The 13,425-nt window shown below is 41.8% G+C and overlaps 1 protein-coding gene across 1 annotated transcript in view; it reads right to left on the bottom strand.

The window, feature by feature from the left end:
• The window catches only part of myo1d (myosin 1D), a 113,452-nt gene that overhangs the window by 54,361 nt on the left and 45,666 nt on the right, over positions 1-13,425 (bottom strand). Inside the window, exons 13-16 of the mRNA XM_030754862.1 lie at positions 12,394-12,468; positions 11,421-11,553; positions 10,778-10,944; positions 4,650-4,857 (exon numbers count right to left, since the gene is read on the bottom strand). Of these exons, the coding sequence (XP_030610722.1) occupies positions 4,650-4,857; positions 10,778-10,944; positions 11,421-11,553; positions 12,394-12,468 (583 nt within the window). The remainder of the gene's footprint in view (positions 1-4,649; positions 4,858-10,777; positions 10,945-11,420; positions 11,554-12,393; positions 12,469-13,425) is intronic.

Genomic DNA, 13,425 nt, shown 5'->3' with positions numbered 1-13,425 from the left:
AATAGGCAGTTATTTTGAAAGCTGATCATTTTCAATCACTGGGTTAAAACTGGCTCATTTGTTTGATTTGCTCAGAACGAACAACTGAGAATGTGGATTTTGGACAACTTCCTCTTTCACCAATTTTCCCCATTATCCTGTTTGAGGCTTTCCACCATCAAGGACCTCATATACGTCTCCAACAGAAGAGGAGAACAGCAGCACGGTTACAATGTTACTTTATAAAGTTTTCAACGTCATTCAAGCGAAATGATTTTGAGAATTAGTGAGGATACAGTCAGGTGGAAATGTAATCTGCCTTTGAGCTGCCCTCCAGTTGCCATGGAAAAAGTTTTTATATTATCCGAAAGTATTGTGGGCTGTAGGATATTTACAGACTGCAACACTGACAGAGAGCACAAAGTCAGTCAATCTCACAGCCTCGAATTTTATTGATTCGCCTTTAAATCTGATATTTCTTCAAAAATCAGCTCCATGGTTTAAGAGGGCCTGAAGATCAGAAATTTAAGTACTAAATATTAAATATCACAGAGGTTTGAGAAGAGTGGGCTGTTTTTAAAGGCCAGGTAACTCTTTTATAGCATGCTACAGTAAAGTATCGTATAAATGAAGACATATGAAGGCAGGTTTCTCATCATCACAGGTTTCTCTGAGAACAAAGGAGGCACATTTCAAATCCAGCCGTATGATTGCTACAGAAAAGTTAAACCTTCCTTTGATCTGCTACAGCGAGCTCGTCCATTGAGTTCTGTGGAGGTGATAGCTTCGGATGATAACTAAAACACTTTGCAGGTTCAGATGGGATGAAAGGATTACAGATCGTGTTGCTGCTGAAGTCTAGAAGAAGACAGATCAGTCCTGGGCAGTTAAGCAGAGAGGAGGCCGTGTTAGCTTTGCACTAAGCAGCCCGCTATTCACAAGAGGGCTATAAAGGAGGGCTTTCCATGTCAAGAGTCTCCCCCCAAAAAATGTAAATTATTACTGCACGTTTTATTGCCTCAAGACATGACTCACCCACCGGGAAACAGAACAAAATAATAAAATAAAACTCTTTATCCTTTATAGACATTTTCATTTAGCTCCTGCCCAGACAAGCCCCCTGTGGCCGTGCTGTGGAAGCTGACTATCCAGGATGTAACACTCACTACGTCTGATAAAGCAACTGCTACAGACACCATGTAAAGCTTTGGAAAGCAATTAAAGCTGCAGCTCAGAATACACGAGATGTGTGTGAGTGTGAGTGTGTGTGTGTGTGTGGGGGGGGTCTCTTTTCTTGTCATCGTCCCCGCTCTGACAAACGCTGACAGCTACTGTGATGTGGATGGCTGAGCTTGACTTTATAAAATATTCATTTTAACACAGAGGGAAGGTGGGGGTGGCCTATGTATAATTTATAACATCTGTATTTATGTTGGGCTGTCGTGCTTTTTAGGGGGAAATTCTTCAGGCTTCCATTTCTCAAAGTGGTAATAATCAGATTGAAGACTCCACCACATTCAAAGCAATGTGGCCAGTACAGGATTGCACAAAGGTAGATGCAGAGCAATCAGTGATATTGTACTCAGGCCTGACTGCAAGAAATAGCCCGCCGGGCGAAATGAGTGTGCGTAGCATATCCCAAATAGAAAGACGAGGAGAGTCTGAGCACACGAGGAGGAGCTGAAGGGTAGAGAATTAAATGGAGCAGTAGAGGAGTCCTTGCCCCTCCCCCTGCACCAGTCCTTTCCTCCAGCTACACCAGGTTTATTGTATATTATGGTAATTTATAGGAAGAACGTGAGAGCCCAACAACAGAAAATACACTGACACAATAAGCGTCCACTCAACCTATGTTTAGGAAACTGTGCAGATTCACAGATTGTGAGGTTTTTGTTGTTTGATGGGGAAAACTGAGTGGCATTATAATAAATCCATGGAGCAAACGGAGACACAAGAAGTGTGTCTGAGCTGCAGTCATACAATGACGGCCCTGGCACTGTGGTCTCGACTGGTGTAAGGCAGTCTGGTGTGCCAGGTGCTGATAAGGGGATTGCTTGGCACAGCAGATCAGACTGCGTCTGGGATGTTTGTTTGAGCCACATCGTGAGAGATACAGGAGTCAATTCTGCTGTCACACCACTATTTGATTTTGTGTGTCAGTGCATGCATGCCGCATGAGTGAGTGAGCATGCATCTGTGTGTAAAGCACATACTGCATGCCTAGCTTTAATGCTGACAGAGGGCAAGATTAAATACCCCTCTTCCAACACCTCAGCAATGCTGTGATGTTTGTTTTGGTGGAGAAGCTTTAAATCCTCCGGGCTTTCCCTTCATTATCAAAGCTCACTTATCCTGTGAGATACAAGATAAGATTCTCCAGAGGGAGCGGTACAAGGAACACCCGTCTGCTGAGTCTGTGGGAAGAGCCTGCAAAGGGTCATACGGATCAATAAGGTCAGCCAATCAATCGTCTACAAAAGTTAATTTGGCTTAGATAACCCTTTCATGTATGAGAGGCTGAAGAGAATGCTTGAGAAAGCCAGACATGAAAGCAACATGGTGTGGAGGAATCTGCCCACATGAATCAAGTGTGATGGCAGGTTGGGAGACAGTGTGTAAGTGCCAATCACGTGGCTCCAAGTCTGGGATACGAAGCTTTAGAAGATGTGTGTACACACTCTGCACGCCCACACACTGTTAACAGAGCGACACTGTCACCGTTCGGCTGTCAGTCAGAGGTGGCATTTTGAAGCATCCGGGCGATTTGCATTGCATGTCCTCGATTTGATACCCAGGAAGAGCCGCAGTCCACATTTTTAAACCGATCCCTTCATCTATCAAAGTAAAATAAATAAATAAGTAGTACTGTGCACGCTAAGCCGACACGTGTCAGCGAACGCGACGTAATCACAACAAGATACTGACATTCTCGCCTGAAGGAGGTGTCATCAAACCGCTGACGCATGAATACAGAGACACGCACACAGCGATCAATATTCATAGCATTTCATTTACAGCATGTCCAGCTGGGAGGAAAAATAATCCACATTGATTTCATTTGTTTTGTTGTCCTATCAACAATCTAAAATCTGAAGTTATTTAATATAAATGGTACAAAGCAGAGAAAAAGAAACACTTGAGAAGCTTCAATGAAGCGACCGGCACTGGCTTGAAGAATGAAAAATCATTACACTTCTTTTAAATTTTCTGTTAACAATATATTAATCAGCTAAGTGATACAGCACTAGGAGGCAAAGCTGGCAGGCGGGCCAAAACAGGAAAAATATGAAGAAAATAAATCAGTAACTGGCTCAGTTTTCCCCATTTCATCACACTTTTCATATCAATGAATATATCTTAAAGACTGTGAAATGTTTAAATGTAATAATCCTGTGAAAGAGCAAAGCTCTACACATGCAGCCACACAAGAGCAGGTGATAACACACACACACACAAAAAAATCTTAAATCACCTGACCAAGAAGTCAGGTGTTAGAACAGAGTCTTCTAGAACAAGGCGCACAGAACCACAGATTACATCTAAAAGATGGGCGGAGACTTTGCATTTGAAACATTAAACCACTGCAGGATGCTTTAAACCTGCATTCTTTATTATGGCCAGCAGTGGGCGACTCTTCTGGCTGCAAAAAGAAGCTTGATTGTATAGATGTGTGTGAGAAAATGACCCTACCAGTTACTTGATTTATGATCTCAGTAAACACTTTTTTATGATTTATGGTCTCAAATGCTACTTTAAAGTCTTATTTCATACAACACAATGCTCACGTTGTAAATTATGATCCTATTTAGAGTAAAATAGACAATAAAAGCTGCGTATGCTTTGGGGTGTGGCTACCTGTTGCTATGATGGTCAAAACACTCAACGTGAGCCCTCAACACGGCTGCTTCCAGCTTTCATATACAGTCTGAGTTGTTCTCCCAATGTGTAGGGATAAAGTCCGAGCCAATCTTAACATGTGGCTATACATGCACATGGTCCAACTAATTCACTTCATATTTACAGTCCACTCACACCTGCAGTGGCCACATGGTTCAAGCAGGACATGGCTCGGTTACATCACGATGTTTTTAATTTAACACAAAGAACATCTCTGTTATTGCCCCAAACCCAGATACTCCTTTAATTCTAAATTTGAGATCTACTCATTTTATCTGGTAACTCTGCGAGAGCTGCGTGGGTGACAACTCAGACAAAGGAGAGAAGAGGCAGAGATACATTCACCCTAAGAGATGGAGAATAATGCTAATAATACAAGATTATATCAGGTCCAAAAATACTTCAGAGCTTGTATAACTTGGAGTACAGGATGAGCGTTTCTAGTCTCACAGGTTATTCATATGCAGAACAAAAGCTGGCGAATATCAATGAGAGCACGACTCGGGCCGAGAAACAAGAAGAACCTCATGATCTCGTTTCAAGGTCGTAATCAGATGATAGCTGTTGATGACTGGAAATCAGAAATATTTAGTGTTGTCACTGAATTCAGATCAGTTTTAGTGTACAAAGATGACTACAAGAGAAGAAAAATGTAAAATCAGTGACAACAGGGGCCTTCCCGTTAGTTTTGATACTGTATCAGTGTAGCACTGACACATTTGCAGTTTCAAGCTGACATATCTGGCTCTAACCTGATGCAGCCAGACTCTTACCTTCTGGAGGAAGAGGACGATCCTCTGGACCATTTCAGCTCGCTGGTCCTCCAGGTTGAAGAGCGTACGCGGTGTGCGGATGAAGACCTTGGTTTTGCCAAAGGCCACATCGTGGTCGAACCCACAGCCCTGCAGGAGCCTCTTCACTGCATCTTTGTCTGTTGGCAAGTCGTGGTTTGGCCAGGTAAACTCTGAGATCATCTTATATCTGAAGGAGACACAAAGTGGTTGCATGAAGGAATTTGCAGTGTGTAAATGATCAGCTGATGTAACAGATTATGATTTTAAATGTACCTGTTTAAATGATCTGGATAACCTCCTAATATGACTGATGGTTTCATGATTGAAGAACAAAGCAGCTTTTAAAGGCAGTGGCTACTGGATGGATTTGGATAAAACTCAGGAAAAACAAAATAACTTTGCTGACTCCTTAACTTCATTTCCTGCCATGATTCCAAAAATATTTCCCTTTGCCAGAGACCTTGTTTTTGCTTTTTGAACAAATACTAATAACTAATTAATCTCCCATCAGCCTCAACTTTACATCTAGTTTGGTTAGCATGCCAGCATGCAAACTTTATACCTGATAAATATCAACATATTAGCAATAAAATCTAAACCTAATCAACAATACCAAGTTTTAGGCAGTGAGCCCAATTCCAATTCCCCCTTTACATGAACAAAACACAGATCTTCATGTCTTTAATATTTCACCTACATAAAACATGTCCTGGGTTCAAAGTTATCCTTTTAGTAATCTCTAAAAAAAAACAAAAAAACGCAGAAATGCATTTCCAACTTACAAGTCAGGAAAAACCTAAAACCATGACTGCCTTTGAAGGCCACGTTAATTACAGAGAAACTGTGGGTGCCATGGTAATTATAACATTTGTCACATGAAAAGGGGGATTTAAGAGGATTTGTTGTATTTTCAGAATTAAAGAACCCAATTAGTCGCATGAAGTTACAACAATACCATAACCAAAAATAAAAGCATACTAGATTATCAAAATAAAAGCTCAGAGATTTAAACATAATGTCTGCTATGGTGTCCTGTAATAACAAGACACATGTGGTCTGAAGGGTTCTTGTTAGGCTTCAGACACACACACACACACACACACACACACTGAAGTAAAAATAAGATGGAAACCTCCGTGCAACCAAAAATAAAATTTAATGCGCTCGTGCATTGAACGTTTTTGCTGTTTGGGACTGATTGCAAATCTGGGTCACCCAGAGGCTGAACATGCAGCCCCCTCAACTTCTAGGTGACCACTTTTGGTTATAAGGCAATCAATCCCAGATTGGCGAAGGTCTGCAATTAATTGCCATCTAAGTTATAAACACAAACAGGTTGCCAACACGTTGTAATCAGCTGGAGTCAGTCTGCGCCGATGAGCGCAACTCGTCTGCTCCACCACATAATGAACTTTATTGTAAATTATGCTGAATTTAACACCAAAATGTCTCATTCTGTGTGTTAAAGTTGGCGCTGGGAGCGTTTATCTGGAATGAGAAGGGGTGATGTTATCAGAATGAGTGCAAAATTGGCACAGCCGGACGGCTCAAAGCTGTGAGCGCCTCCTGTTCCCGCTCTTTACTCAGTCCTCAGTCTGAGTGTTTAGAGCTGAGCCCCACGTATTCCTGCTCCACAGTCATAATGGGATATAACTGGAACAGAGCAGAACTGTACTCAACTTAACGAAGTGTCGGGATGAGGAAAAAATGAGGATACATCCAGTCACATTTCCAGAGGGATAAGTACACAATGAAAACATCTATGCATGTCTGTTCTCAGCAGTGTGCACATACATTACATGTGTTAAAATGCAGCTATTAATGGGACTTTAAATTAATATGCACAAAATTCCCAGTCTCCTGCTTTCCTCTTCAGGCAATCAAATGCTTTAACATACCAGAATTAAATACCCCTCCATTTAGTGTTATTTGACCAGCTGTGCCACTTAACTTCAACATTTAATATGAAACAAAATGCAACAGCACAGAATGCTTCGATGACATTCTCTCTGGATGCATATTTTACCCACACAGGGAAGAAGCCATCTTCTTCTATTTTCTGAGATCAACAGCAGACTTTTGCAGTTTGAGGATCAATAAATATGTGAAAATGACTCAGCTTTGTAACGTGTTTTCCAGCATCAAGTACTAACTGTGAACGATGGCGTGAATTTCACTCAGGAGTGTGGCTGCTCCTCTCTATCAGCTCATCACAGCAGCTGTACCATCGGCTGCAAAGCCAACTAACCGTGTGTCTAACATTTCTTCAGAGACGTCCTCATGGCAAAGGCTGCAAAACAGCAGCACCAGTGCATAACTCCAACAGAACCCCAGAGCAATGTGTGCATTTTATGCACGTGGCATATTTACCAAACAGTATCTTCATTCCTCTTCTCTCCAGAGCATACCTCCACCTCTCCAGGCTTTTTTCCACCTGCTCTCACCACAGATCACAGTGTCATCTGCAAACATCATAGTCCACAGAGACTCCTGCCTGACCTCATCAGTACACCTGTCCATCACCACTGCAAACAAGAAGGGGTTCAGCGCCGATCCCTAACATAGTCCCACCCACCTTGTACCTATCTATCCCTCCTACGACACACCCCACCACTGTCTTGCTGTCCTCATACATGTCCTGCACCAGCCTCACTCCTGACTTCATCATACAGTACCACAATTTCTCTCTTGGCATCCTATCGTATGCTTTCTTCTAGATCTACAAAAAAAAAGTGCAACTCCTTCCCTATACTTCTCCATCGACGCTTTCAAAGCAAACATCCCATCTGCGTTGCTCCTTCTCGGCATGAAACCATCCTGCTGCTCGCTGATCGTCAGCTCTCTTCTTAGCCTAACTTCTATTACTAATTATTTAATACAAACTTTAGAGATGGTTACCAGAGCTGAAGAGACCAGATTAAATTAAGTGTTTTTCTTTTAAATTGCCATGTAACAGCTGCGTATAACAGACTGTGTCCTGAGTTTCACAGCTGACGTGCTGTGAGGCTGTGATATAATGCCATCAGTGAGGAGGACTGGAGGGACAGACTTGGATGACTTGTTAGCATGTTATGCAAAAGTCTCATTACTTAATCCTCCATCCACCATGATTTCTAGGAGGGCAGTGGGTGAATGTGACAGCTGGGGAGTAAGGGCGAGGCTACAACAAGTGTGTGTACTATTTTGGAGTACACACTGAGAGTATGACATTGATTGCGTTATGTCCCATTAAGACAAAACAATCTTAGGATTATTATTACTCAGTACTGATCAAATCCTGATAAGTGATATTTGATATTTTGCCTTTTTAATTAAAAGAATGTGAAGCTTAAAATGTCATATATTACATAATGGGCAATACATGTGTGGAAGGGTACGGGAGTCTCAGAGGACTCTGTGAATCCATCTGTCCAGTACTAGTCTTTAAAGTTTAACCCTGATCCTTCGTCCTGTTGTGGCCTCATTACAGAAAGTTCTGTAACATTCGTACGAAAGCTGCTGTGTACAAGACTTCAAACAGTCACGATTCTGGATCTAGATTTTTATCATTAATTTACATCTAGTCAGTGAAATGCCACTTTGTTAATATGCCCATCTTAAGATCTGACACTCCAGGTAACAACAGAGCACACAGAACAAACAAGCTATTGTGAGTAACCCGAGTCCCACTGGGGGCGCCGGACAAAAACAATGCGCTGCAGCACCATGACACAAAAAGTGTGCAAAAAGTGTGTCCACTTTGGACAGAAGCTGCATCAAGGCCCAAATTAAGAAGACAGGAAGTCTGACCCAGGTACTGCACAGAGACAAGCCAATTAAATTTAAGGATAAAAGACCCCCCCACAGACTCTGCTCCTGAAACCCTGCAGGCGTCTATGTACCGAGTCCTCTTTAAATATTGTGTTAAAATAAACACGCAGAAATATTACTAACAAAATGTACCTACAGGGTAAAAGTGAGGGCTAATTTACTGTTATTGGAGTATTATTGTTAGTGGAAGCAACACGTTTATGTATGAATGAGCTTAGTTGGAGTTGATGCGAACAATTGTCTGTGGTGCTTTACACACACCAGTACCTGCACAGTTTCTCAAAGCGCTGCTTGAACATATGCAGCTTCCTTAACTGTGACTATTTAAGTTCCATCTTTTAGCAGCAACTTGCAATATTTGTTATTATTATTTATAACACTTCTATTACATGTAAAGTCTTTTATAATAATAGTAAAACTTGGACAAATGTGTTTGATTTCTAAATGTCTACACTGGTTAATGCCTCAGAGGCCAATTATTGACCCTCCAATTATACGGATATTAGAACTAATTGGGATGTAAACAGGTGTGGCACGTGTCACAGCCTCTGAATAAAACACGAGTTATTAACGCAGGTCACTGACTCTTACTTTTGTTTGTTTGTTACTGTGCCACATTAAAACTGGCTAATTCTTCAGCAAATTAATGTTTTATCAGCGTCCCTCTTCAGTAATTACAATCAAACGTGGGTGTTAATCAAAAGGACAAAACATTATGCTAAATTACTGTTAAAAAAAAAAAGGAAGATGGGATTATTTTATAATAGCTGCTCGAGATGCTGTTGATTAGTTGATTGGATCAAATGCAAGCTGATTAGGTTACACAACACGATACTTACACCCCACAGTCGAGACTTTCTGTGCAGCATCCCTGATGTCTGACTGATGCTTCAGGGGTTCAATAACATTTTAATACCGAGCGTGTGAGATGAGGGAAGCCCTGTTTCCCAGTCTCTCACTGCACCAACATTTTAAAGCTAGTCTGACATGTAAAAATGAGCCATACACCACACTTTCATCTAGCATGAAAAATACTTTAAATTATGGTTTATAATTGTGGTCATTTTTCTCAGTGGTCTGGCTTAATTGACTGAAGCAAATTAATTTACTGCTCACTGACGGGGGGAAAAAACTTCAAGGTGCAATTAGATCAGGAGCACTCCATCTTTAATTCGATGTTTTGGGCTGTTGTTGTTCTAATGCTCTGTTGAGATGTGTTATTAGAAAGCAAAGTTTGGAGCCGTCGGTGTCTAAATAAAGAACTCTGAATCGACACCGTGTAAATATAGGAGCAGCTCAAAGTGTCTCCTTTTTCTTCTACTTAGACACTGTTTATGTTTTAAAAACCTAACATTCATATTTAGATTTTTTTATATATAGTTTATGAAATTTGCCACATTTGATTGTTTTCTTAGTGATGCTGAATAGAAGTCTGACACACTCTTAGGATTACTGTAATCATTCTGTTTACCTCTTATGCATTCAAGCTGCAACTAATCTGTCGCGCAGTGCTGGGAAGGTTCACAGCTGTGTGGAATCCATCGTATGGACTGTCTGCTCTTGGTTTTTAAACTGAAACCTTTGTGTTCAGAGAAATGTGTTTCTGAGCACATTTTACACCCAAAACTGCTTAAAAGTTACCAGGCAGTCTCACAGAGGTGGTGAGTCACACACCGAGCCTCTCTCTTCAAAAAAAGAGAGTGTACTGTGTTGGCTCTCTCTAGCAGAATGCACTGCATGACTGATTACAGAGACAATAAATGGGAAATGTGGAACTGATAGATCCTGTAGACACCTGTCATCAGGCCTGAATTTGTACACTTTGACATCTTAATACCCCAAAACACACTCGCTAAAGACCCTAAATCTTCCTGGGTAAATATTCATATCTGTGGGTTTATATGATTCTTTGGTACCTCATATTGAGGTAAATCTGTGCCAACTGATGCAAAGTATTTAATCCTTTTACAAATCAAGCCAAAATGTCAAAAAGTTCCCAATTTCAACTTCTCAACATGCACCAAATAGCTGCTTTTGCCACATGAAGCGCAGTAAACTGAATCTCTGTGCCTTGAACTGATGTGTAACATCATTTTGTGGCTTCTGTGATTAATAGCTGCCATTTTTCACTATTTCTATCGTTTCATAGCCAAAACAATGAATCAAAAACATAGGTGCAGCAGCTCTATCAGCATAGGTGGCTTCAACCCAGCATGTGGCAAGTACAACAGTTTAAAGTGGTCACGATCTAATTCAGTCACAGGCACACAGTGCTTTGAAGGGTTGTTTTGGTGTACCTCTGCAGGAAGCGCGGGTACGTCTGTCTGTAGGCGAATCCGGCGCGACGCACTCTGACGTTCTCCAGCAGCCCGAGGTACTCCACCTGATGGCGGCAGCGCTCGTGCTCAAAGAGCAGAGGGGACTTGACATCGTTGGGCTTGATGCAGCGAACGTAGTAGGGTTCCTGTACAGAGCAACACACGGGGGATGTACACAATAACTAGTCTATTTCATCTTCAATAAACTGCAGTGCTGATCTATTCACTATATTCTCATCTGTAACATGTTTGCATTCACCTCGGCACCTGGAAGAGCAAATAAAGGGGAGCCTTTATTTAATAAAGGTTTAAATTTGTTTTCATTAATATTTAGCATCATTCTTTTAATACAACTTTTCGTTCACCCTCTGAACATGAAGAATATTCTCTTTAAGTCTGGTCATTTACTTCATGTGGTTCAGAGTAGTATGTAAAGTACGACTGAATATCAGCAAGTGTACAACCTTGGAGTTCATGTCATTTAACAGGATTTGTAGCCAGAATCCTTCCTTTCACTTTAATTCCTTCCTGGGAACACATACAGGGATATAATCCACTGGCTCAGTGTGGATATTACCTGACGCGGCACTCGTGTAAAGGTTTATCAATCCCGACTCCTCACCTTGGAGGCGAGGTTCTCCACCAGTGAGATCATGGAGTTTTTGAAGAGCGTTGCAGCCGTCAGCGGTCGCTTGGTGACCTCAGTGATCCTCAGTTTGCCCTCAGGCCACATCCCTTTAAGCACTGGGTTGGAACTGGACAGGAGAAACGGATCAACACAAGATTACTGAGCAAAAAGAGGCAGAAATGAAAGACTTCTAGATAACATTTTGACAGCTTTAATCACAGATCCAAACATGACATTTAATGAGACCTAACCTTGAAAAATGTATATTTTAAATGTTTCCTGGTTTAACATATCCTCAGTTCTCAGACCGAATGAGCTCTGAACTTTGCTAAAAATACATTTTCCTTCCAGTTTTCGTTCTCCTCGCTGGTATAAGGATGTGAACTGCAGCCTGTCCTGGAGTCCTGTAAAACCAACACTGCATCACTTGGATGCTTGTGCATCTCTGTCCATGTACATGAGATAAGCCAAACTAGATTTATGACCGCCAACTAGTCAAATTCAGATTTATATCCACATCTGTTCAGATTGACATAATACAAGTAAAGATGGACAACATGAAAATATAATGCCTCCAGCAATGCTTGACTAAAGTGTGGATCAATAATGGGGCTCTCTCATAGGGAAAACAGCCCCATATGGCTGCACCACCTCAGGACACGTAAAAACATTTCATTTAGGCTCTGCCAGCCAAAATCAATTGATCTGCTATCCCAAATGTCATTATTTTGACCTGTGTTAAGATGTCATGAATGCACATTAGACAGGCCAGGAATGACTTGATCTCATTTATATTCAGCACACAAAAAACCCTTCAGAGGGCTGGAGAAAAAGAGGAGGATAAGAGCACGATGTTGTACTGCTGCTCTTTTTAGAGAGCTGTCATGTAATCAAAGTGCTAGAAACACTTTGAAGAGCGTGTGGAGGTGACTGAAAATTGAAGCAGTGTGTATACTGTGTGTGTTACCTGTTGTACAGCAGTCTCTTGAAATCCTGGAACAGAGTGTCTTTGTTCTTATCAATAAAACCCACCACTGAGTACCTGTGAAGAGACAGACGCAGGTAAATTCATGTGGACACAGTGTACACATTGCATGCGCACTGCCCTTCTCTACCTGGGCTGTAAAGTATATCCCCCCCAGACCCACAATGCAGGTGCCACTCACACTGTCAACAACAACAACAAAAAAGCAACAAATGCTTTGGGTGAAGATTGTGATACTGTCTGCATTTTCAAAGCTTTGCAGATCTTTCCCACACAGGTTTCTGAGACTTTTGCAACAATTAACACATTAGGCAGCAAATTCCAATCACTGTAACTGAGAAGCCAAGTTAGTAAAACAGGGTTACAGCCTGTACCCAAAGCTGCCACAACCAAAATCTGAGAAACTTAAACTAAATTAAATCAACTCTTCATCAGGTGGTGACCCACAGCTCACACTGTGGCAGTTTTAAGCAGCTGGAATAAGAATTAGCACTCCCAAGCCTGAGGCCATGGTTTTCAGTCAGAAAAGGGTGGAGGGACCACTTCGCCTACTGGATGGGTCGCTGGCCCAAGTGGAGGAATTTAGGAACCTCCGGGTCTTGTTTATGAGTGAGGGGGGAGAGAGAAGCAGGACACTGACAGATGGATTGGTGTGGCATCAGGTGATCTGCTGTGTTGAAAAGAGAGCTGACTGTGTACAATTCACATTCCTACCCTCACCCATGGCCACGAGCTCTGGGTAGTGATCGAAACAATGAGATTGTGGATAAATCTCAGAGTAGCTACTACTGTACTCGTCCTTCTGTTACTCCTCTATGTTGAAAGGAGCCAGTTGAGGTAGTTCAGGCAAACCTGACTAGGATGCTTCTTGGATGCCTCCTGGGCATGTCCTACAGGGAGGAGGAAAGATTAAATCCCTTAGCTGGCTTGGGAACGACACGGTGTCCCGCCTGAGATGAGCCAGAAGAGGTGGAGCTGCAGCCTTAGATGGAGAAGAGCAGTTTAAACTTTAGA

The sequence above is a fragment of the Archocentrus centrarchus genome, chromosome 19 (assembly GCF_007364275.1).
Source record: "Archocentrus centrarchus isolate MPI-CPG fArcCen1 chromosome 19, fArcCen1, whole genome shotgun sequence".
Classification (NCBI taxonomy): Eukaryota; Metazoa; Chordata; class Actinopteri; order Cichliformes; family Cichlidae; genus Archocentrus; species Archocentrus centrarchus.
Note: the sequence above shows the minus strand (reverse complement) of the source record. Positions and strands in the feature narration are given on the sequence as shown.